At 46.6% G+C, this 26,577-nt stretch overlaps 1 protein-coding gene across 2 annotated transcripts in view; it reads left to right on the top strand.

The window, feature by feature from the left end:
* The window catches only part of NTRK3 (neurotrophic receptor tyrosine kinase 3), a 229,099-nt gene extending 208,389 nt beyond the window's left edge, over positions 1–20,710 (top strand). For both annotated transcript variants that reach the window (XM_052807890.1, XM_052807891.1), the window contains 2 exons: positions 7,950–8,108; positions 11,002–20,710. In XM_052807890.1, the coding sequence (XP_052663850.1) occupies positions 7,950–8,108; positions 11,002–11,187 (345 nt within the window). In that variant the 3' untranslated portion in view covers positions 11,188–20,710. The remainder of the gene's footprint in view (positions 1–7,949; positions 8,109–11,001) is intronic.
* Positions 20,711–26,577: the final 5,867 nt, after the last annotated feature.

The raw sequence follows: 26,577 nt of genomic DNA, 5'->3' as shown, positions 1-26,577 counted from the left end.
GCCTGTCCTAAAAAAGTGGGGTGTGGTGCAAGGGTCTCCAGCCTGATGGAGACAAATTGGTAAATCCTTACAGTACCTGACAAACTATCTGATGGCTGCAGTTTGAATAGGTTTAGTGGCCTTCCCAGCCTCTGCTGTTATCTGGGCAGTGACGAGAAGAAAGGTGGCTTAGCTGGTAGCTTTTGAACAGCCCAGATGTGGTGCCCATGTTGTGGCTGAGTGCAGAAGACCACAGAGGCCACCATCTGCATGCACCCTTCTGCCCAGCTGCCCAGTGCCAACCCACAGCCAAGCAGTGGGATTCCTGGGAAGCCACTGGTCTCCCACCAGGGTATCCTTCCCCAGTGCTATCGCTTTCTTCCACTGTCTGAGAACCTAGTGTGGGGTCTTGTCATTCTGGGCCACAAGAAGCTTTTAGTAGGTGGTCCAGGGGATCTGCAGGCTGGTCACCTCTCCTTCAACTGGGAAGGTTCTAGCAGCAACTGTTAGGACAGGGGTTTAGGACCTGGTGGTGGCCTTGCTGACCTCTTACTAGGTGCTTTGCAAACTACAGCTGCTCTGCTCCCACATCTCCCCAGCTGAATGAGGCATGGCTCTGGTTTCTCACAGTTTATGTCCCAGTGTTGGAGACCATGGCTTTTGGAGCATTTACTTATACAAGAATGAGAAACTGGCCTTTGTTCTCTGCAGACTGGTTGTGTAGCCCTTTCCTAGCTGGGGGTCCTGCTGCTTTGAGTTCTGGGAAGAAAAGGGGAGGGGTGAACAGTGGTAAGGAGCACACCAAATAGATTATTGGCAAACATAATTAAAAATATATGTGCGATTACTCCTCTGTTTCCCTTTTCTTAACCATCCTCTGCATTACCTCTGGCATTTTTAGATGGCAGATAATATAACTGAGAGGACTCTTGGGTACAGGCAGCTCTTAGAGTAGCAGTGATTTATCTCAGGCCGTTTTGAGGTAGCAGAATTTACCTCTAGCTACAGCCACCCCTCCATGTCTGCCCCCCCCTCATTTGCATAAGTAATTGGCAGCTTGTTAATGGCTCATTAGGAATGCTGAAAACCGTGGGATTAAAACACACTCAGTGGAGCAGAGATGAGGGGAAGAGGGAGAAAGGCCGCTGTCCCTGCTCGCAAATTACACCGCTTGATTCAACGTGATTCAGAATTACAGGTCATAAAGCAACTAGATTGTTAAATGAAGTAAGGAAAAACAATGTCAATGGTAGGCTTTATTTTTAGCCTCATGTTTAAACACAGTATGTGCATCTTGGGGGAACAAACAGTCCCTTGCCAAACAATCCTACTGAGAGCAGGAAGGTCTCACCCCCTTCTCAGTTTTGCATTAATCCTGCCTGGTCAGTCTTTCCTGCTCCTGAGCAAATCCATCCGGCTCTTTACATCACCTCACGACAGGGACATTTGCTTCCTTTCCCCATGCTCTCTCTGGGTAAGTCCAACCCTCTCCCCTCTGGCAGCAGGCGACCTGTATCTCCCCTGCTTTGGGCAAGGCTGGGACACCCAGTGCAGCTGCATGCAAGTAGGAGAAACAGCTACGGGTTGCTTTGTGCATTCTGTAAATCTCCGAAACCCCTCTGCGATCCCTTTCTAATTGCTATGAGATGTCTTCAGCCACTGGCATGCAGGGGAGCAGGCAGCAAGCCCGCCATTGCTGCACTGCCAGAGCCTGCAATGGAAAAGATGGTTGGTGTAGAAAGTGAGGTTTAGGAGAGGATCAGATCTGCCATTCCCAGAAAGTGGAGCATACACATGCAGAGTGCTGCATGGCGAGGACACAATAAGTAAGTCAGGTAAGTTGAAATGTTTGGTAGAAGCTTTTTGTTGTTTGCTGAATGTTTTTAGGCTTATGATGTTCAGCACTGGCTATGACAGCAGCAGAGCAAAGGCACAAGACCTGAAGGCAAGGACAGGGCTATGCTGAGAGTTTGCAGTGACAGCTTTTGAATGACTTCTTAGAAGAGGCTCAGCCTGGGGGCTGGTACGGCCATAACGCATGATGCCTTTCAGTCAGGAAAACACCCTGGGGATTTTTTGAGGCCACAGTAATTCTGGCAATGGTGCAGTCTCAGATGCAGCTAGCACCTTTCTTTCTGGATAAGCTGAAAGGAAATTACAGATAAAGTACTCCGGAATCACATCCAGTCACAACTTGCAGTTAAATTCAGCTACCTCTGATGTAAACTACTTGGGTACTTAAGAGCCTAGTAAGGTGACAGTTAAAACTACGAAGTGCGGGACAGCTAATGTTCAGCAAAGCTCAGCTCTGTCTGGCATGTCAGAGTTAATCCCTCTGATTTGCAAAAGGTGCCCAGGAATCTGTCAGGACTCACACAGGCAAAATACAGGCACATCTGATAGGGAAACATCTATCAATCAGCACTGCTGGATCCTGCACTGAAGGCAGAGAAGGAGTGTCTCCTCCTGGATCCCCAGCCATGAGCACGTACTACCATTTGCCTCGCCCCTGAGAAGCCACCTTCTCATGCCGCAACCCCATCTGACAAACTTCGACTCACAGAGGCGTGATCTACAGCAGGTTTTTTTGTTGTTTGTTTTTCTCCCAAGAGCTCAACTTAGCCAAACAGAGATGCTTTTCCTGCTTCTTGCTTGCATTGCTTTTTTTTTTGCCCTTGTGTCCTCTCGGGTGACACAGCCACCTGTGGCTCTTATTCATACAAGGCTGTACAGAACTGCTGAATAACACATCCTGCCCGCAGCAGGAATCAATGTGTCCTGATGGGGACATACATCTGGCTGCTGGGGGAAGGTTCAGAGCTAAGTATCTTCCAGGGATCACCCAGCTCCTAGAGCTGAGGTCTAAAGGACATATGTTCTGGTGCAGCCCAGCCTGGGATGACAGCCAGGTCTGCAATTACAGAAGATCCCAGGTCATCCCTACCTACAGCAGCAGCAACAGAGACAGCAATCAGAGAATGTGTGTCTTATCACTAGGTCGAGTGGATTGAGTGTTGAGTGGATTTTCCTGGAAAGAAATGGTGCCAAGGTCTCCACTACTGCTACGTGATTCTGTACAAACTCAAATGTTTCAGCTTCCTGCACATAAAAGGGAAGCTCAAATAATGCTGCACCATGTGAAGACACCTACAGTGGTTCTTGTAACTTTCCCAAGGCAGGAACAGGAGCAGAGCCTCCCTGAAGTAGCCAGGAACAGGAAGAAAGCTGTGAAACAACCTTGGAAAGCAAATGTCAAATGACCAAGGAAAACAAAAGCACTGATTTATTTTTTATTTTATTTCAAAGTTGGGAAGGAAACTGCACAAAAAGGACTGCACAGCCTTAGAGTATGCCAGAGACCAAATTCCATTCTTAGCTGAGATTCATGAAGCAACCTTCAGCTGTGAGCATGGAGAGGATGGCTCAGTAGCACCCCTCTGAATGCTGCCTTGTGCTACAGCCCTGGAACTAGTATGTGAGCTTTAACATGTCAGTATCTGGATGCCCACCAGTCCAAAGTTCTCATAAGGGTCTTTCAGCCGTATTCTGGTTTTGATTTCCATGCTATCTCTGTTAATGGCCCAAACTGCAGATATATTGCCCAGTCTTCGCTGAACACTGCTGCTCCACTACCTGCTGCTGTGCTGTTGAATTCATTGGGGATAATGTGTCATCTTTTCCCTTCCTAATCAGCTGGATGTCATTCAGAAAGCTGGGACAAGGAGAATTTTTTTCCTAGACACCAGCTTTCCTTGCTAGCAGACAAACCTCAAGCCTTATAATACTACTTGTATGTAGCACTTATATAGCTTTACATCGTCAAAGTGCTGTACTAGCATTTAAGTAATTATCTCTCTCCCTAATGGCCATTAACGCTGGCCTTTCATGAACCTCCCCCAGCTCCCCGAGGTTCATATCTAATACAGCAATAAGCTGCTCAAAAGGGAGTGGCTGGTTATCTTGCAAGTCTACAGGCTTGGATGTGTAATGAGGCTTCAGAGCAGAGGCCAGGTGCCCTGGAGTATCAGAAACATATGGCTGTAGACCAGGTCATGCCCTTGGGAGTATCCATTAGAAAGGGATGGAAACAAGTAGGTGATACTGCGATCTTGAAATGGAGACAGAAGAAGGAAACTTTGGCCGCTCAGAGGATATGCACTGATTGCTCTATTACCAGGATAGTACTGCAAACTGAAAGAGCAAAGCAGTGGGAATAATGTGTCAATGTGGGCATGGGGAGTTGATCTAGGGAGAGAAAGTTAGAGAGCTAAAAATGTCAAGCAAAGCTAGACAGCCATGGCAATGGGATAAAGAGGCCAGTCTGCAGGTCTATGAAGCATTAAAATAACAAGAAGAAGGGGCGAGCCTGGCAGCATCATAGGATTTAAAGAGAGGAACAGAAGAGGATTTACTTGCCTTATTTTTGCTCGAAAGCAAATCCCTCTTCCAGGTTGTGGAGTATCTCCAGGGGACATGTTGCAATGCCACTGTTTGAGGACATTTCACCTGTAGGGGCCTTTAGAAGATGAACCTCCATGATGGCTGGGCTCCCCCATCCCTGGCTCCCAAGGGAAATGGAGGAAGATAGGGTGGGAAGGTGACATGACTGTTTTAGAAAAGACTCAGAAGTAGCATGCTGCTGACAAGCATAAGTCCTGCATGGTCACTTATTTCTGAAACCTGCCAGGCCCAGCTCTGAGCAAACAGGAGCTCGACTGAAACAAAATTTCAGCTTCTGTCTAAAGACACAATAACAATTCTTTCAAAAACCAAGGACATGCCATGTAAACTGACTTTGCAAAAGAAAAAAACAGCATCTTTTTTTTAGCCTGATTTAATAGCATCATTTTTGCTTTTATGCTTCTGGCAATGGCTGGTCCTGTAAAAGACATATGTAGCCGTGAGAATCACATGCAAGTCTACAGTGGCATAACACAGATCACAGCCACTACATGTTATGCAAAGGATTTCTGTCACCCTGGACACACTCTGTTTCCTATGGCATCAGTAGCACAATCCCTCTGTGTTCAGCTCTAAATGATTTTGCTACATCAGCAAATAACAGTGTATGGCTGACTGCAGACCAAGAAGACTCGACTTAGTGTTCACTCATGATACAGCTTCAGAGCAGGGCCTTTCCCTGCCTTCCTGCATCTGTTTTTTCATCTGTGAAATGGGAATTTTAATCCTAATCAGTTTCTGAGGGAAGCAGTAAGGGATAGTCAAAGGAGGTGCTTTAAAATGTAATAGTCAGCCTTATGTGCTAGGCTAGACACTGCAGTAGTTTTATGGTACAGTTTAATTCATGCCTGTTCTGCTTATAGCTGGCTAGTAAGTGCAAGACTTAACATTTGCTCTCAAAGATGTGGCACCCTGTTTGAGATGCAAAGAATACCTTATTATCTATGAGCATAGCTGAGCCATATTTGGGGACCCACACATTTCTGGGCATTGCTTGGGGTTTTTTTCCCCCCAAATTAATTTGATTATTAATTATTACCAGATTAATTTTTAGTAAAAGATGTGTCTCACATGACATACAGGGCTGGAAGGAATGCTTTGGCAATCACTGGACTCCACCATATGAGCTAAGCCAAGACTGTGTCGTCACATCCTTGGGACAACCATTGACTGTGTATGTCACTTTACTGGCAGTTCCTCACCAGGGTGTATCCAGAGGAGACCAAAGACCTTGACTTTATTTTAGCTTATTAGAACTGAGATGGGACTACTGGTTTCTCTGCTCTACTTTCAGGGCCAGATCCCCAAGTGGTGTAAATCAGGGCCCTCCCATTCAAGCGATACTGCTCTAATATTTTTTGTGTAAGAAAGATGAGAACCTGGTTCGTAGATTCTGAACTGCTGTAAGACCTGTTCAAAAAGGAGTTAATTGTGCTCAATATGTTGCACTACCTGTAATCTCAAATGATCCTGCAAGATTCAGGATATTGCAAATGTAGAGTGCTTTGCAATAAGTAATCATTTTGAGATTGCTGGAAAACTGAAGAGTTAGCATTACTTAAAGGACAATAAAATAAGCATTAGCACAAAACAGTTTTTGCAACAATCAAGTTTGATGTATGTCCTGTTCTATTCATAACATTTCCTCAGAGCCCTTCACAAGAAGGGAAAGCAACCTGTAAAAGCTGGGAATGCAAGAAAGAGCTAAAACTGCAGCCAGGGTTTCAAAGGAACAAACAAAGAAAAGCATATTTCTATGATTTCCATTATGGGAGAACATTCTAGGGAGTCCAGAGCAGCAAGCTGAGAACACACCAGCCAAGCCATCTCTAAATAGGAGGTGTAGAGCTGCAATGAGCTTTTTATCTTCATGCATTGCAGTTCTGAGCACCTCTGCACTTAGGAAAGAAAGATGTTCCTGAGACTTCTAAAACTCCTTCTCTTTTTTGAGGGAGGGTCTGTTTCAGAGTTAGAAAAAGGGTGGGTCTGCAGACCTCTGAGTACAACATTGCAAGCCCAAGTCCAAATTCTGTCAAACCCCAGAGAAGTCTGACTCACACCCTCTGTGCAGAAAGCCTGCTAAACATTATACTCATTTCACACCCTATTCCAACACACCTCCCCAGCACTATCCCTCCTGTTTCCAAGCTCTGCAGCGTGTCTCTGTACTGACCCTTCCCCACACTAGTTCTACTTTAATCAGGCAAAGAAACCTGTAGCAGCTTGGGAAGACTGGCAGCTCAGAGGAGAGCTTTTGTTTGTACAAGAAACATTTTCATCCAAGCGAGCACAACAATCTCTTTATTTTGAATAGCCACACATGTGCTGGAAATCTAGATACCAGATACCTTCTCCCCTGATCCTTCATAGAACCAGAGAGATTTCTGCCTGTTTGTTTGATTCAGTTGCAGTGCTACAAAGTTATTAGCACTTGCTTTTTTGGTGTCTGTAATGAGACAAGCAGTCTTCCAAGCAGTGCCACAGAAGCGCTCTTTCTCATCACCACTAAAACCCTGGACACTTTGCCCTCAGCAGAAATGAGTGCTGGAGACTTGCAGCCATAGTGCTTCCAGCACCGGCTGGTCTTATCAATTAGCTATTTCCCCACAGATGGTGCTTCTTATGTAGGACAGAACAGAGAAAAACTTGTCCTGCTCAGAGACACTTGTTCAGAAATCTCTAGTGAATCTGAAGGTAAATCCATCTGCTTTCAAACTGTTTGCATGCATCCTGCAAACCTGCTGTATACCTGCTGGATTCATGTGCCCTAGAGAAGGGTAGACCCTGACGGAGAAAGTGCCTTTCCCTGGCTTGGCATACCCAATGGGACTTCACCCATTGGCTCTTCCATTTCCAAACTCTCCAAAGGGGCTGGCTTTCCTGCCTCCATTAAATGCTGGGTATATCCCTGCCTGTAAGAGCCTGTTCTTTACAAACAGACCGCCTTTTTGCAGTGCGGTCCTGCAGTCATTTACATATTCAAAGCACTCTTTGAAAAGGCCTGTAGCACAGTTTTATGAGCACAAAATCTTTCATGCAATTAGGTGATGTGCAGATGCCTGTGCATGGCTTTTAGAAAACCTTACTGAAGAGAGCCAAACCTCACGCTGTATTTCTGGTGGGTGCGTCAGAGCACTGAGGCCCTGCAAAACTCAGCACAATACTTTGCTGAACACTCTTTCTTGCCTGGCCTCCTGGTTCATCAGACTGTAGGGCTGGAGTATACTCTTGGCATTTTGTCATTTGATTTCTTTACAAGCCCATTTTGGGAGGAGAGGACATCATTTATCTTGATACATTTCAGTCCCTATCCATCATGTTAACCAGGTGGGATTGGTGGGTAAGCCCATGGGTGGTTGGGGAGGCGGTAGCCAGCCCAGCTTTTTTGAACAGCTCCTTGTCGATGTAGCTCACAGGGAGGCCCTGAGTTTGTCCACATCACGTCAGGGCTGACCGCTTCCTCAGGGCTCTCATCACTCAGATTTCCTTGTGCCTTTGCCCTCACCCAGGTTGGAGGACACACCATGCTGCCTATCCGCTGGATGCCTCCAGAGAGCATCATGTACAGGAAGTTCACAACAGAGAGTGACGTCTGGAGCTTTGGGGTGATCCTCTGGGAGATCTTCACATATGGGAAGCAGCCCTGGTTTCAGCTCTCAAACACAGAGGTACAACAGTGCTGAGACAACTCAGCTGTGAACTGTACTTTTTACCATCTCTCCTTTCCAGATTGCTTGCAAAGCAGTTCGTACATAGATGGTCCCCTCCTTGGCACTCCCATGGCAAAGAGCTGGGGAAACTTAGGCATGCAGGAATCAAAGGGCTCTGCCAAAGCCATGTACTGGCTCATTCCCAGTCTCTACCCTCCAAGTTCCTGACATACCTCTGTAACAACCACATCTTATAAACTCTTGGGGTTCTGCCAGAAGTGGGGATATCCAAATTACTGCTGGGATCTAAGTTATCATCATGCCCTGAATTTCCTCTGCACTCTTTCTCCTTTATAGCTGAGGCTCTTACTGCAGTCTCCAGTTTGAGAGAAAGTGTTTGCAGCCTATTATATAGCATGTGGCACATTTCTGCGGGGCTTTTTGCCACAGGGATATCTATTATGTGGTTTGCCCCAGTTCACTGAGGGTGGAACCCAAGGAGCTGGTTTGTCCTCGTTATTTCTTTGAATAGCAAAAGTTGCAGACCATCGGTATAGGGCTGCACTGTAAAAATGTTGAGGGAAGGCTAGCTGGGATTAGCAGGGTGTCAGAGCTGAGGTTTGAGGCACATCAGCAGAAATGCATTGGAAGATTTTTGCTCAGAATAGCAGGGGGTATTATAGAAGAGGAACAAGATGCATTGACATAGCAGTGTGTGGGAACCTTGCACATTTTTATCCTACTGTGTATCTAATGGATTTCAGAAATTTCACCTTTTGTAATGAGAAATGTGCATTTTCTGCTTTCTGGATACAGATCCCTTAATTAAGTGAGTTGCAGAGATGGCAAATCCAAGGTGTTGCTTTACAGCTCTAATACTTGCCCATTCGTGTGCTCAATGGGGCCTGACTGTATATCCCAAAGTAGCACACGCAAACATTTTAGAGACACAAACAATGGAATCGACAGCGACAGAAGTTATTTGTCACGCTATTTAATGAGCTGCTCTTGCATTTCCCTGGGAGGGTAAATACAAACACACACAAATGAGCACATGTAGTTTGTACATGGGTGATAGGCACGCTGGAATATGACAGCTCAGCTACTCCCATGCTTTCTGCCTCAGTTTACTTTGCAGGGCAGTAGGACTGAGAATAGCCACCCTTAACCTTGAGGGAGGAGGGCTGGTTAAACTCTGCACAGATGCAGCTATATTGGCTTTGCCACCACCCCCGGAAAAAATCTTGTCCTTCCTTTTTCTATTGCTGTATCCACTTCTTTCTGAGAGCTGACGACTCCCACCCCAGACCACACTGTCTTGGTGGGAGGGAGCCACATTAGCTCTCATCTGGCTCGTTTTTCACAATTTGTGGAGAGGTGGCAGAACCTGGGTGCTTGCAGAGGACTGACACCTTCACCAGCTCCTGAACGGTGAGACATCAAAGCAAGTCTCGGCAGCAGCCCGGCTGCAGCTGCAGAGCCCTGTGGAGAGGCAGGTTAATTGAGTCTGTGCTAAGCTCCAGGCTGCCAGGACTGGGCTATGAGCAATCACCAAGCTGGTGGAGCATTGCCACTGCGGGGTGTGGGCTGGGATGCCCGCTCCCTCCTGTGACATCCGCATGTCCTCATACCCCCAGAGCAATTTTAGCAGGTTTTTTCAAGGCTGGAGTGGAGGAATGAGGCAGGGCACCACTTCGTCTGAAAGTCTCAGCCAGTCCATTAACTTCTGCCTATGCCCTTCCTTTGCTCTGGAGAGAAAGGGCCCACCACAGGGTTCCTGTGCATGTCCAGGATGTCCTGTCAGAAACCATAACTCACCTCCTCCTACAAGTCACTGCTGCCAGCAGCTTTACGGCAATGCAGGCTCCTCTGCATGCTGCGTCTTCTTTGCCCTGCTTTCAGCAGGTCCTAATCTCTCCTCTCTGTACTTACATGCAAACAGCAAAGCGATAAGTATCCGTTGAGCTGTGTGGCAGGCCCATTACTATTCATAAATGATAAATTCCAAACACCCCTTGCTGGGTGGCTTCCCTCAACATGCTGCTTGGGATCTGTGTTTATCTGCAGAGCGTGGCAGGTCACTCGCACACTGCAATGCTGGGACTTGTCAACTCCAACCAAGGAGGCCAGATGGTAATAGCAGCTCTCTGACAAATCATAACTCCCTTCCCTTTGCATCCATTCCTCCAGTGAGCAAAACACAGACAGACAGTTAGGGGAGTCCTTTCCAATGGCATCCCTCTGAAGAGACTTTAATGCTATCTAAGAGCTCACATTTCTCTCATTAGCAGCACCGACCTGACCCAGAACAGAGTGTTAGCACTGCAAATTTTTTTCTCCATCACAGATGTGATTTGAGATGAAATTTCATTCTTTCAGCTGCTTTTCTATGTCAAAATGAGGCAAAGTTGCCCTTGGAGATGGAGGTAGGAAAAGGTGCTCTGAACTCTCCCTTGTGGAACTCTCCTGGGCTTTGCAATGGAAAGGACTCTTGATTTTCAGGGAAGAAAAATATCATTTCAGCTGTGCAAAATATTACTTTAGTTTGGGGATTTCAAGGCTTTTTTTTCCTTTTTCAATTAGCAGGAAAAACTGACATCAGAAATTAAAACTTCATTTCATTTGCTTGTGACCTCCTATTTGGAGAGTGCATTGAGGTAGGTAGGTGTTAAATGGGGAAGGTTTTTAGGAACTTCAAGACTGCAGCTGGAGACAAACTTTTCACTGTGAAATTATCATTAACAACACACAAACAGGTGAGCGCTGAGGATCTGCAGACCTCTTGGCTTCTCAGGGCTCCCATTCACTAAACAACACTACCACATGAGCCAAGAAGTAGCTGGGACAGGACACCCTCCAGGAACTGTCTGACTGGTGTTCAACATCTCTTTTCTGTCTTTCTTTCTTTCAGGTCATTGAGTGCATTACCCAAGGCCGAGTTTTGGAAAGGCCAAGAGTCTGCCCCAAGGAGGTTTACGACATCATGTTGGGCTGCTGGCAGAGAGAACCTCAGCAACGGCTCAACATCAAGGAGATCTACAAGATCCTTCATGCTCTGGGCAAGGCCACACCAATCTACCTGGACATCCTTGGCTAGCAGAGGCCACTTGTTGAAAGTCCACACTCCTTCCTTCCGTCCTTCCTTCCCTCTCCCCCTCCCAAGTCCTTTACCCCTCAGCTCCCAAGCAAACATCTTCATATAAACTCAAGTGCCTGCTACACATACACCACTGAAAAAAACAAAACAAAAAGCATACCAACAAAAATCCCACAAAACAACAACCTGTAAGGCAGTTTGGCTTATATATATTTATAGATATCTCTCTATATATAACTTCCACACCAATACAGAAAGAAGCTGCTGTTACAGAAAATTATAAGACTTTAAAAAAAAAGAAACAAAAAAGGGAGAAAAAAGTACTTACGAAGATATATATAATTAAAAAAAAAAAAGAGAGAAAGAAAGGAGAAGGTATCTTTCCCCCAAGCAATGAAGCAGTGAATTGTAACCCTGCTGTGAGTACGGTTCGGGCTGCTGGGCAGGGCTCTAGATTGGCTACGGCAGCGACACCATCCCGGGTAGAAGCCCTGGGAGGAAAGCCTTGCCCTGGTTGTATGATATGCACTGAATGTGTGAAATCAGTCCTCCCTTTTTGTCCTTGCCTCCCTCCCTCCTTCCCAGCCCACAGATGATGGGCACAAAGCCAGGGCAGTGCCCCTGGATGAACTCTCTTTTACCAACCCCTTCCCTCCCTCCCTCTCAGTCCTTCCCCATCCCTCTCTGCCTTCCTGCCTTTTTCCTCCCTCCAACATTTCAGGACAATTTTTCTAATTTGCTGATTCTTAAATGTATAGACTCAAGGCTTTCGAACACACAGTCAAAGGATTGTGGCACCTACGGGTAAAACACACACCGGGAACCAGCTGCCCTCCCGCAGACCGCGAGCCGGCCTGACCCAGACCTCCCTCCTGCCCCATGCCAGCTGCTGCCAGGGCTGGGAGAGCAGCGGGACCAAAGTGGCTGTGCGAGGAAGTCGAGTGGGGGGGTCCTGGAGACCCAGTCCTGAATCATCCCCAACCCATTTCAGTGTGCGAGACAGGAGTGCCGTTCACCCAGGGCGCAGGAGCCAACTTTGGGAGGAACAACCCCCCCATCCCAACCCCTCCTTTTTCTCCCCACCCTGCACTTTTGCTAGCAGCCATGGGGTTGTTCCCCCTCCCTCAGCTGTCTGCACCAGGGCCAAATTGGTCTCTGATGTAAACCTTCAGTGGACAGGGTTGGATCCCTGCTCCCCTCATGGGGGAAAGACTGCAGCATGCAGACAGCTGGGATCGTGCCTGCATCCCCCGGCTGGGCATGCCTCTGGGGTCAGCATATCCCAGCACTCTTTCTCCCCACCCTCTTCCCTTCCCCATCCCTGCCCATGCCTCAGTCCAAGCCTCGGCACGAGTCAGCGGGGGACAGGGAGGGGGACAAGGCTTGTGAGATGGCTGGGAACCTACCAACACCTGCCTGCAGCCCCCTTGCCATTCTCCTCACGTCCCCATCCCCTGAAAGGATTGATGCATCTGCCTTTGAGCTGTTGTGAAATGCAGAGGCTGAAGAATAGCTCCACAGGCAGCCCCGGGAGTGGGGGGAAAGGAGGGGAAGGTGCCTTCAGGAGCAGACGGCTCAGCGGATGGCCACAGCGGCCAGCCTTGCATCTCAATGAGGATAAAGGCCTGACAGGCAGCGACAGGGGGTGGTGGGGACAGTGAGGGAGAGACAGAAGCATCCTCCCTATAGCCCATCTCCCTCGAGCAGGAAATAATCCCGACCTGGGGAAAGGCTGAGTCAGACGCTGAATCCGGTCGGTCCAGACTGGGCTGAGACTACAAAACATTTCTGGGTCTTTTTTCATGTGGCTAATGGAGGATGAGGGGAAACTCAGCTTGGCAGCTGCTCTCAGGAGGCAGGGAGCGGGCAGCACAGGCATTGTCAAGGCAATTTTGAGAAGGCAACAACCACTGGCACAAAAACAGCCTGCTCAAATGTGGCGCTTGCCTGGAATGGAATGCAGATGGAGGAAGAGGAGAAGGAATCTTGGCTCCTTCTCCATGGCCAGAGTAGTGTTCACGGCCAGGATGCAAGAAGAGATAGGTGACTCTGGTTATGGCTGGTTACTGAAAGGGAAAATTTTGCATCCTCTCCCTTGTCTCTTGTCAATCTCTACCTCCCACCCATGATTCTGGCACGACCTGGCTTATGGTTTCAGACAGAGGGAGGGGACACTGCTACAAGAAGGTTTGTGGCGGCAGCAGTGGCTGTGGGTTTATTCTGTGCTCGTGTAGAGAGCAGTGCAAGCCTGGTGTGCGAGATGATGGGTGGCAGTAACCATGTGGGAGTAAGGATGTAACCTTCCTCTGCATGTTAGAGAGATCCGGGCTAGTGGGACAGACTTGTGCCAATGGAGGCTGAACAGACTGCCGCTGAACAGGCACCAGCAGCTCACAGCATGGACACCAAAGATGGCATGGTCAGGCACAAGGGTGTGGACCAGTGCCAGGAGTCCACACGCAGGAACCATGCCACCCCTCAATAGCAGGATCTTGCTCCTTTGGGAGAGGACATCCAGTTTTCCTCACCTGTCTACTTAGCCACCTTTGAAAGTGAAAAAGATTGGTTGAAGGGTTGCTAGCCCTGGCCTGGCTGCCTTTGTATGCAGGATGCTTTGGTGAAAAGGGCTGGAGATTCTGTACAAGGGGAGAACAAGCAATGGCTGTTAATTGCCCAGTGTCTCCAAAAGAAAACCCTTCCCTGGGGCTGCTTGTCTCTTACCCCAAATGGCTTCTTGCTCTTGTGGCTCCCAGGCACTGTGCCAGATTGTGCAAGGCCACCATTTTGTCCACACACCCCCCCCCCCCGCTCTCATTTCTTTTTTGGCCAACGTCATGGGCCTTTACACTATCAAATCACCTACAGACACTGTTCCCATAGTCTGTGAGATTCCCCTGTCACCATTCTGCACAGCAGCTACATCCTCCTTTTCTTCCTTCTTTCCTCCTTCCCAGCATCACCACCCTGTCCCTTGTGCCACCTCTTTTTACGGTCATGACAGCGAGGCAAGGTTAGGAGTCGAGCATGACACTGAGCCTTGCTGCTGCATGGTTAGGAATAAGTAGTCTATGAGAGGCAAGGAGATGGGTCCCCAGAAGACGTGAAGTGGCTGAGACCAAGGTTCAGGCTGTCTGACTGCTTTACTGTTAGCCCCACCATGTGCAGTGACTGCCTCAGAAAAAGGTCCTTTTGTCAAAGAAGTTAATTGTGAACAATTGCTCAGAAGAACAGGATAAGCTGCAGTTCTGCGATGTGACGCCTCTCCTGCTGCTGCTGCCGCCTTATGTCTCTTGGCCTGTTGGTGCTGGACAGAGGTTTGTTGGGATGGAGGAGGAGGTTGTTTTGTGTTCGAAGACATGATGGAAACTGCTGCATCCCTTTTTGGCATGACAGTTTTGGAGGGGAAGAGGGAAAGCAGCTGTGCTGAGTTCCTGGAGAACACCCTGAGACCTCATTTCCAGAAGCACCTTCCCTGGACCAGAAGCGGAGCTGCCCATCAGCACGGGTGACGGTGCTCTTCCCTGTAGGAAGATGGGCTCTGGAGTGGCCCCACTGCGTGTGAGGGGAAGAAGAAGAGCAGATCTGGGGGGAAACTCTCACAGAGTGCCATAAATCTCAGTGTGGGGACTGTTTGGAGGCAAAGAGAAATAATGAGTTCATGCTCCTTCTCCATTTCCAGGAGAGATACTTCTCATTGCCCTGCCTCTATTAAGAGCAGAGAGCTATCCCTGCTGCCTGGGAACACTGACAGGTCTCACCCAGCTCTGGGGCAGGCCAGGCCTAATTCCCAGCATGTCAAGGCAGATGTTCCCACCACCTAGCTTCTTCCATCTGCAGTTTTCTCAAGGGGCTTGCGAAAGGGAGCTGGGAGGAACAGTGGTCTGAGCACTGCTGAGAAGTGGCTATGGGGTTTCCCTGTCCCAGCTGCCTCCTGCTCCCTAAAAATTAAAATTGTTATCACCAACTCAGTCACCCAAGGGTGTCACTGAAATGATGCTTTCTTGGAGCTGAAGGTGCTATTTTGGTGCATGGTACAGATGGCAATTGTATGCCAGGGCTGCAAATTGTGGGCAGTAAATGTGGCTCCAGCCTTAGGGTCTCATCAGTGACCTGTCTTGTCTTCTCCAGCCGTTACTTTTCCTTCCACCCCAGGCTGTCAGACTGCAAGATGAAAGCTGAAATGTAGCAAAGGGAAGACACGCAATGATCTGCCAGACTGAAAGGCCATCCTGTCTCCCACAAAGCTTGCCCATATGGTCTTTTTAAATGTCCCTCAGTGCATGTATTTTGGGGGTGAAAAAGAGCCTGGGCTGCCTCATTTCAGGCCTGTCCTTGTGTCCACAGGGTGTTGAATTGCAGACAGGTGACTCTGGGAACATGTGCCACACAGACAAATGTGAAAAATCTGGAATGCCTTTAGAGAGGCTGCTTGCTTGAGAGACATTGTTAGCTTTGAGCTGTCTGCTTGTCCCCAGGAGTGGGTGGAACAAGGTGAGAAAATATGTGGGGAAATAAAAAAAGCCAGGGAAAGGGAAAGGCTGGTTTTAGAAGGCAAGTGAGTATCTTGGGTTGGAAAATCGAGACTGGTTTCGGGAGTGTGGTGTAGAATTTTAAGTAGCACAGTGGATGCGAGCAAAACCAAAAGAAAATAGCAACATACTGGAGCTCCAGGAAAAGTTAGCTATAACACTGGGCAAATACTAGTTTAAAAAGGAGACAGAAGCCAATAAAAGCAAGGGAACATTTATGCAGGCAGAAGACAAAATCACTAGGGCTTGTGCTTTTTTGTGAGATGTTTTTTTTTCTATAAGAAAATACAACTAAAAGAAGGCCTGAAAAAGTTGTTTTTTCAGGGCCACAGACAGAAGTATAATACTACATGAGCTGTTTCCTTTCATGTGAAAGGCTTGTATTTCCCAGAACTCAAATGCATGAGTTTCCTTGAGTTCAGGATATGGGTTGAAGAATGCAGATCTGGGTCACCACAAGCCCACAAAACCAGAGTAGTTCTGAATGCTTGATCAGCAGGCATTCATGTGCCAGTCTGGGTGGAGACAGTATTTTGTTCAGCATGTCATCTTCAGAAGTTTTTTTAAATCTTTCTCATTTTCCTACCCCCCCCCCCCCCCCGGGAGTATCCACATCTTTTGTCCAACTGTGACTCCCAATGGTTAATGAAAAGGCAATGCAAGTAGCTGAATTTTTGGTGCATCATATGTCCATCTTTGCTTCCTGATCTGGCCAGGAATCAGCTGAACCACCACAGCCATGGCTCGTACCCAATATTTTCGTAACAGCTGTAGGTATGTTCTCTGGTTGTAAGGCAATGGTGAGGATAAGCAAGCTGAATAAATGGGATCCTGGTTATGACACCATGCTGTAGTGGCTCCTCTGATAGCTGGAAGGCTATGGGCATCAACAGGGCTTCTCTGCTATGAGAGTCAGCAGGCACAGGCATGCTTTGGCACAATCCAAAAGGCTTATTCTCCATTCAGATGCAGTGGCTTTCTGACAGATGGTAAGGACGTGGAGCCTTGGCATAACAGTGCTGTCTCCACAAAAGTACCAAAAGTACAAAAAGAGAAAATTCTCCTCTCAGCACTGCTTTCCAGGAGTGGACAAACTTGCTTAACTCTAAGGTGTCTTTCCTGCACCCACCCCGAGACATCTCTTATATCAGTATGCATTTAATGTTTCTTTAAATAGCTGCTAAGCCTAAAAAATCTTTTCCCTTTGCTGCTTTCCTTGCAAGCAGGGATATTGAGTTTCAAGCCTGCAGAAAGTAGGTGTTTTCAAAACATCCGTTCTGGCTGGCAGTGTCATAAATGACACAGGCAGAGACGTCAATCACTGCTCCAAGAGGGATGCAGGAGCATTCCATCTCTCCTGTGCCTCTTATTCCTTTCCAGTACACTACTGAGCCATGAAACGGCTCCCTGAGAGAAGTGATAGGAGTCCCATTGCTTACAACTTTGAGAAACTGAACTGAGGAAAGAGATAAGAGACCAAAGAGAAAGAAGGACAAAATCTTACAGCCTTCTTCAGGGGCTGAGCTAAGTGAGCTGATAGGCTGGTTTCATCTCAATGGCTTGAGTTTCTCACAGACCCCATCTGACAGGTCTTTTCAGACTAAAGGAATGATCACTGGTTCCTCCTCCCTTCTGCTAGTCCTACAATTTTAGCATCTCTCCAAGGATAAAGGAGGCACAACAAATCTAACCACTGTTTCCTCACACTGTCAGGAGTCCTCTATAGGAACTGATATTCTGCCCAGCCCAAGCGACTGATCCTACAGCTGAAAACTTAAGCAGTTGTTCTGAGGGCGTGTTTAACTGCCAAACTACTGGCTGCTTAGGACAAGGTCCCAGCAGGGAAGGACTGAGATACCTCTAAAGAAAATCATAGCTCATGTCTTCTTGCATGCTTTCTCTCACTCTCTGCTGGTTTCCAACCTCCCCAATCTTTGTTGCTTGATACTTAGCTGAGTTTCTGCATTCACTCCCTTTTCAGAGCACAGAGAGCTGGTGAAGCTGTTTGATTTCAATGTAGTAGGTGAGATAAGATTTCTCCCCCCTGCCCTCTTCTTTTTCTCCCTGCGCGGCTCCTGTCCTTGCAGTTCTCAGGACTTGCCTAGCAGAGTTTTTAAATGAAGTGAAAGTCTTAATGTGAGGTGAATCCCAAGACCACAAACAGTTTGGACTTCAAACAGTGAGAAAATTGGCGCCGAATGATTCCGCACACAAAGCAGAAAACTTTCATTTCCTGCAGGCAGGATGGAATTGACTGTTATATTAAGACTTCAGAAGGAGCACTGCCCCAGAGTAATTTCACTGCTGTCAGGCAGTGTTGACATCTAGATTAACCTCTGTGCAGTGAATTTTACAACAAAGCTCATTGTAATGCATGTGGGGTATCTCCTGTAAATCCCAGCTGAAGCCCATAGTGTCCCACCCTTCTGCACAGGAGAAAGGGTCAGGGAGCAGCCACTATCATTTTTGACCCCAGCAGAGCGTGACTCTAACCTCATCCAGGCCAGTTCTGCTGAAACTGATTTTCTACCATGCTAAAGTGACAGGAGCTCCAGCCTGTATTTTTTTTTTTTAATTCCCCAAAGAGGTTTACATCACAAGGCTGACATTTTTTGCCAGTGACAAACAGCTCCCTTCACGTATCCACTCAGCAACACAGTCCTAATTAAAAGGCACTAGTTAACCAGTGGCAATTAGCTGCTTGCACTGATTAACTCCAACATATACAATCCCCACACACAATACTCTGATCAGACATGATCCAGGACTAAATGGCAGACAAACTCCCAGCCGACATGAGGCGACGGCATCCAATCTTACCCACCAGCCCACAGGCACACTATTTAACTCTGTCTACCAAACCAAAAATGCATGAATTAAAGAAGTTCACATAGTTCATTCAGTGCAAGTCAGAGGACATTGCAAAAGAATTCTATTGACTCCTGAACTGAATGCTCCCACTGTTAAGTTGGAAGCATAGGCCAGACCCCAAGCCCTTTTGTCTTTTGCTGTAAGAGCAGGTCGAGCAGCAAGATTTCCCAGGCAGGAGCACAACAGCCTCTTCACTCTTGTGTGGGTAGAGACAATCCTGTCTGTCGTTCTCAAGATGCATCTCTGAGAGCACTTCTTTGTGAAAAAAACACTAGCATCTAAAAAAAACGGAAGAGGAAGGGAAGGGGTTTTTTTGTGTGTTTTTGCCACATCTTCTTATTCATACACTTATTTTCATACTTAGACATTGCTCTGCAGTCATCTGCAGGAGGTTCTGGGCAAGAAACAAGCTATCAGGTGCCGAACAGATTAGCCACTAACCCTAAGGGCAAATTCTCAATAGCACTTCTAGAAACCTCTTTCAGGGCTCACTCATCCTCTCAACTACAGTTCTTCATAGTAGGCTTACCGTTATATTTGTCAAAGACTTTGGATAGCCTATGATGAGGGGACATGCCCATAGTTTCCCCTCATCTTCAGATGGAGTTGTGTGCCCCTGGCATTTCTGTAATCAGGCCCATCAGGAAGATTGCTTCAAACTAACATTTACTACCCCCAATCAGAACACAGATGAAAAGGCTGCCCAAGGTTATAGAGAAGGTCAAGCTGTTGCTTTGGACTAGAATTTGCTTTGGAAGAAATTTGATGGACCAATTCAACCACCACAGCCCATCAAAACCTGGTGGCTTCATTTAAAAAGTAATCAGTATTGTATTTCGCTTTAGACATCCGTGCATTAGTGTTCTGCAAATATGATTTCCTCTTTGTTTGCATTATTGATGCCATAAAATGTCAGACACATTAAAGAAAAAAAAAGAGGCCAACCTTTGGGGTTTGGAATGATTCTGACTGAATTGCAGTTGGGTTACTTTTCTTTTTATTTCCCATGGTAGCGATGCACTGTTACTCATTCTGCTATTGCTTTACAAAGAGTTCTCTGTAAGTGTATTTATACAGCCAGCCATATTTCAGGAAACACATAACCTTGACATTTTTTGCTGTATGTGGCAGTGTGTGTGTGTGTGTGTGTTGTGGGGGGGGGGGGGGGAGGTGGAGCTTTTTGCAAGAGCCCTCCCATGTCTGGTAGTATGTTGGCTTTGTGCAATGGTGTGTGACTCCCTTCTGCTCAGGTGGCTGGTTTGATTTAATCTCAAGAACTGACTTCTGTGATCAGGATTTGAGGTCTTCTGGTTTTACACTGCCCAGAATCTATCATCTGCTTTCACCATTCAGCAGCTGTCTGCTATCCACAATGGTTCCTAGATGTCTGTGCCACAGAGATTACACAGAACTTGAGTCTCAGGCATGTGATGATAGAGGAGTTTTGGCTCATTCTGGTCCTGGACCAATGGTGAGTTTGCTGATTTAGTTTGGTTCCTACACTCCTCCCCACCCAAGGCTCATTGACTACTGTTCCCAAGGCAAATACTATTAGCTGCTCAGTGCTTTTTCTCCCAGACCATTAAAGAGTACTGGCCTTGGCAGCCTTATGCTTTCTGCCTCACCTTTCTATGACAAATGCTGATCCATTGTTCAATTTTTCCTGTGAACCTTTTGGAAGAATGTAGGGATTTTCATCAGTGGTAAGATTTCTTTTCAGCTTTTCCTTCCAGTGACAGCAGGACTTGGGAGCAGGGGGAGAGGGATACAGTGGAGCAGTCTAAGGAGGAGACTCAACTAGGACCTAGACTACAAGGTCATCTGTTCACCTACTAGGGCCTTGCCAGCTTCATACAGCAAGAAACCCCCAGCTTTTCATGAGCAGCTTCCTGCCCAGCTCTCTTGTTCCTACTCCAGTTCTGAGGAATGGCTTTCAGATGACCTTCAGATCTCCTTATCTTCACAGATCCATCTCGGCGATATCCAAACAGCCCAAAGAAGAGATGACAGGGGCTGAATGGGTGTGTAATTCAGTGTCTTTCTCCCCCTTTTTCATCAGGGGCAAAGCTAGTGAAAGTGACAGAACAGAAAAATTGTTTTGCCCAACAGGAGTGATCCAGTTTCTTTTTAAACTCAGATATTTAAGATGCCATGCAGCAGTACCTATAAATATGCCTTGAAATGTTGGATGAGCACAAGGAGTCTATTTGATTTTGTTTTTATGCCTGTAATTCCTCTCACCAAGAATTCAGCTGCTACTCGGCTCCCAGCAGGTTGTTCTGATTGCTGGAGAGATGGTTGGGATTGATTCCGGCTGTGATCTGTTCGGGTCCAGCTTCATTCTTATATAGCTAGATTGAGACAATAGAAATAATCAGCAAGGGACTGAATTGCTGTTCCTGTGCAACTAAACCTTCTTGTGCAACACCAGGCAAAACCTTGAAGGAGTTGAACACCCACAACTTTGTCTGAAGTCAGTAAAGGCTGTGGATACTGAGAGGCACTGAAGATCACTATGATGTTAGGAACAGAACGGCAGGAGAGAGGAAGAGAAATGCTACAAGAAAAAAACAAACATTGTATCAGAAAAGACATTGGTTGTTTTCTAATACAAGAAAATCCACTGCTGTACATGAGAAAAGACTCAGAATACTCACCCTGGCAACCAAGAAAACTGGCCATCAGGACAGGAGCAGCTCTCTATCCTGCAAACCTCCTCTCATTTTTAATTTCCTATTTCTCCTTCTTTTGCTATTACAGAACAAATCCTGGCTTATGGCTTTCTTGAAAACTGAAATTAAGGTAAGAGGCAGATTTGGGAGAGGAAGGGAGAGACCAGATCCTGCTGGATGATACGACAGCTTTGTAGTGCAGCACCTTTCCAGTAGCAAGTGTCTGGTGTACCCCTTCTTTTTTTTTTTTTTTTTTTTTAGTACAATCCCTATTTGGCGAAAGTAGTGTTCACAATGAGGATAAACCAGTTCAGTCCCCAAGAAGAATAATAAAAAAGCTCCCAGTAAGCTGGAGATTTTAGCGGACCGACAGACGTCGGGAGCCGCGGCCCTGCGGATCAGCACCACGGACAGCGGCGCCGCCCGCCGCAGCCCCGGAGCCGCCCGCGCCGCTTCCTCCCCTCTTGCAGTAGCTCCGGTTCGGAAGGAGCTCTGCTTTTGAGGAAGGAACTCCACTTTTGAAGGAACAGGGGACCTCATGCCCACACTGGTCAGCGCACGGCTGTCTCGCCCTTCATTCTTTTCTCCCATCCTTTTTTCTAGTGTGAAATCGTTAGCCGGTATCTTGCTTTCAAGTGATGTGGAAGTGAGATGGTTTCAAACACAAAACAATCAATCCAACGCGAGAGAGAACCATTTTTCCTTCAGAATTAAACTCCCTGCCCCACTTCTTCCTGCACTGGTGTTCCACCTATGAGGCTCCATCTCTAATTTGGCCTGTGGAAGGTTCCTATCTTCTCATCTATTGGGGCAGTTTGACAAATGGAGAGCTATTATACTGCTAGCCCTTTAGAAACAGAGTATTTATTTTATTGGCAGCATCACGTGATTCAGCTTTGGCCATCAACTAAATTTACTGCTGGTAAAGGGTGAACAGACAAACCTCTTGGAAAATTCAAAGGGGTATATAAATGACACTGTGGCCCCTGAAAGTTATTTTGACATCAACCCATAAAAAAGCCACATTACTGTGTAGTGGAGAGTTGTCAGAAGAGTCAGCCAAAGATGAAGACCCATGCAGGGAAGAGCAGGCATCAACAGGCAAGACTCCAAATGGAGAAGCAGTCATATCTCACTTACAAAAAAGGCAGGTACTTCAGTATCCAGTTTGCTCAGCCTGCATACTTGGGATTTCTTCCCACTTGTTTTCTTGGAACACACTAAGGAAGATATAACCTCAAATTAGGGTTGAACATCTCCTGAACCTCATCATCATGGTGAGAAGCTATTGGGCAGGAGCATGCAGGCCCATTCCATCCATGAAAAATTTAGTGTGAGTAAGAAAAGCCAGAAAAGTGGGCTAGAAAGTTGGGCTATTCTCCCCCACCCGACACACACTGCTTCCTAGAAGCAGTTTCCTCTGTATCCTCTCTCTCACATACTCCCCAGCTCTCACTGGCACTTACTGCAATAGGACATCTGGATGGACACTCGGAGACAGTGAGGACCAGGAAGTGGCTGAGACACAAGACCTCAAAACTTTTAAGTAAAAATACTGAAAATGAGGAATTGAGGCCAGACTTCTGATGCTTAGGGCCATCTGGAAGTCAGAAAGGATGAGCTTGCAGGGGATGGCAAAGATGATTTAATAAGAAGCTCAGAGAACAAATGGTGCTAAGGGAAGGGAGCAAGAAAGCCTACTGGGACACAGGGAGAGGAAGGAAATGGGCAAGGACTTAATTCCCGGAGAGGGACCAGCGATCGTGAGGGTACTGAAAGTCAGATGTGAGTTGTGGCGAAGCAGAAGAGAGCCCTGGTTGGGGAAGAACTATGGATGTGAGGAAGCAGACACTACAAAATTATGTGTGCTCATCTAAATGAGTCCTGAAGGTTTCTCCAAACCTTCAGCCTTGCTGGGCTTCTCCCAGGCCCACCTTCTCTGCTTCAAACCCTTACACATACCATAATTTTCACTGCATTTATTCTGCTCTCTGATGGCTCTGGTTTCAGTACAAGCAGGCTAGATTGTTTTAGTCCCCCTCATTCCCCCTGCTCAGCCCCCACACCCAGCCAATTCCTCATGTGAAGGAGAATTGCCTATATTTTTTTCTTTTTTCTTTTTTTTTTTCAGAAGTGTCCTTTAAATTTTCAGCTAAACTGGGAGGCAATTTCTTGCATGAGAGCTTCGTATAGATAGGCTTAAAGCAGAACAAAAAGAAATAAATAAATACACTAAATTACCTCCCCCTCCCCCACCTTGTCTTAATGAAGTGCTATTTTACATAAGTTATTTCACTAGAAATGAATTATTTTTGTGCAGGCAAACGATTGACATTGATTTAGCTTACAGTGAGTGTTACAGCTCCCTCTGTCTCTTCTCGGTCAGGCAAGGAGGCAAGGTTTCCCCAGGTAAAGGTTGAGGATACACAACCTTCTTGGGCAAAGACCATCTTGGGATGGTGTTTAGGGGCTGCATTGTGCACTTGCCTCCAGTAATTTCTGCAAGACATCTATGTTGAAGCAGTATTGTCCGTCAGTATCTTGTGTGGCAGTGTGATGGCCTAGCAAGAGAAACCACTGTGGTTTCCCGTGCTGGCAGTCCTGCCACAAGGAGAAACACCCAGCCTCCAGAAAACTGCAAGGGTAGACTTCACATCCAGGAAACTACTCCTACTCCCAGTTGAACTGCCCTTCAACAATGCAGGCAGGCTTGGGCCCCAGAAGGTGCTTCTCCACAGCTCACTCTGGCAGGTGAGCTGGTACTGAGAGGAGGATGGGACTACATCTCAGAGGAAAGACATTTTGACAGCATTTTTGTTGTTACTATTATTTAAACTAGCTTATTTTAATCTCAGATAATGTCACTGAAAATCTGCATGAGCAGAAAACAAATCCTCTGGTGATGTATGCTGAATTGATTTTTTTTTTGGCAGACTTTTTTTACCCCATGCACCAATCCACATATTTGCTTAGTTGAGGGCTTTTTTTGCATCTTTTGAATCCTATTTGCCATTTTGCAACTGAATTGCTGGTTCTCAACGATTTCCATTCTGCAGTCTCCCCTTCTCCAAATCAAAACTCACCATTTTCCCCTGCTGGGAAAAACCCAGGTTACCTCTCAAGGGAGAACCTGGTGACAGCAAGGTGGTCATGATCTCTGCCTGCCCATCCCACCTCCACTGGCTCCAACTCAAAGGATGAGGAACCCTGATCCGAGTATTGGCCAAGGTAGGGTCCCTGCTTCTCCCCTACCTGCCACATCATGTGCATCAAGCACACTGCTACCCTGGAAGGAGATGACTGATACAGTGTTAGTCAGACTTACAAGAAGACTTTTTAAATTAAGGATTTGCAGTGAGGTCAAGGGACCTTTTAAAGTGCTGAGGTATTTACCATCCCCAGACCTTCCCTTCCTTCCTGCCCTGCTTTGTCCCTTCCTCTCTCCCCAGCCTTGAAATGAAACAGAAAATTATTTTTTTAAAACTGTGTCGATAATTTATGTTTAGTATAAAGGATGATTTAATGGCATCACCAAAGGTCATTTTTTTCATCTCCCTGTTACTGCCCCAGCCCCAGAGGCTGTGCATCCCCTCTTCCCCAGAACTCCACTGCCCTCCCTTTCATTCACCTCACACCCCACTCTGTCACCACCCCGCCACAGCGTACCACACACCAGAAACCTGCTTCAGGTTCAGCTAATGACCGTTGGAGAACAGAGATTTCACACCGAAACCTCCACTCCAGACCACCACAAACTGGAACCATTTCCACCTTGAAAATAGTCAGTTGCTGCAAATGAAAGGCAGACTCATTTCTTGAATTACGTAAGTTTTTTTTTAAAGCCTTTTATACCTATTTACATGTGTGCGTGCGTGCACCACGTGTACACAGTGGTATCTGTGTGCACAGATGCACACGAATCTCTCTCTCTCAAATATAAATATATTGTATGTTAGAGCTGTAAATATTCCTTGGTCATGTGTCTATGTCTTCTTCAAAGTATCATATCCTCAGTGTTATGTTAACAACTCCATTTATTGACTGATGAAACTGTGTGTAGACCTGTACCCTCCTGACATAGTTTATGTAGCTCTCTCTTCTCAAATAAAGTACAAAACTACCACTAGCAGGTCCTCCTCTCCTTTTTGCTCCATGCTGAACATTCAGCTTTAATTCATAAAAGTCTATGCTGAAAATTAATGCAGTTTCCGCTATTCCAACAGTGCAGGAACCTCCAGATGATGCTTTAGGACTTGTGTATTGCTAGTCAGGCCAGCAAGTATAACAGCTGTTAACAAAACATGATAATCTGTAGGTGAAATGTTGTTCCAACTGCAGTAAATGAAGGTCTCGCTACTGGCCTGATTCATTCTTCACACTTACCCCCAGGTACAGCCTACACCAACCATAGTTCACTTCATCCTGTTAGAGGTGACAGGAGTCCATGCTGCTCCTCCCCTCTGTAAGTGGGTCTCCACATCATTACATCAAGCAACCCTCCCACAGTGCAGAAAGCTCTCCTTGTACTTAAAAGCATCCAGTCACTTCCCTGTTGTGTTGTTGGTTTGTTGTTGCCTGGATTGCTCAGCACCTAAACTCAACTCCGCCGAGTAAATCTTGGCTGGGAACAACGCTCAGGATTATGGCAAAATCCACTGCTGTCTCTCACTTCCCCTTGACTCTTGACACTGGCTTCATGCTGAAATCACAGGGACCGGAGGATATTTACTATTGCAAGTTGAAAAAAGCCTTTGCACAGATACACTTACTAGGCAAAACCATAAAGGTGATTTGTGTAGTAACACTTAATTTACTGCAACTGACACCAGACTCTAGCTGCCAGGAATTTGACTGACAATTTCTATTTATTTATATCCTGCTATACAATATCTGCCTTAATGTTGTAAATTTTTCTGATTGGAATTTCACAGTGTCTGCCTGGATATTTATTGATCATAAAATAATCTGCACAACCCGTTAAAGTCAAAGCAGGGAGAATGGATGCCAGGGAAATCACTCGACAGGATCTGGGTACCAGTGCCCAGGTAACAGAAGATGTTCAGATGCTATTTTTACAGCATTATGTATTACTGAGAGCCAACCTTTTGAACTGCATTTCTGCTGTTTCCCGAAAGCCTCTTCTGAAATGCTTCCAAGAGCCTAGTATTGAGTTCCTACCAGCAACTCCATACGGACACTGCAACATGCCTCATTTGCAGCTCCTCACCATTGAGAAATCCCACCTTTACAACGAAATCTGGTGTTTTCACAACTGTTCACTAAGACAGCCCACAAGGGAAATGTTTGGCTCTTTCTGC

The sequence above is a fragment of the Harpia harpyja genome, chromosome 14 (genome assembly GCF_026419915.1).
Source record: "Harpia harpyja isolate bHarHar1 chromosome 14, bHarHar1 primary haplotype, whole genome shotgun sequence".
Taxonomy (NCBI): Eukaryota; Metazoa; Chordata; class Aves; order Accipitriformes; family Accipitridae; genus Harpia; species Harpia harpyja.
The sequence above is the reverse complement of the archived record's forward strand: the minus strand, read 5'-3'. Positions and strand labels throughout refer to the sequence as shown.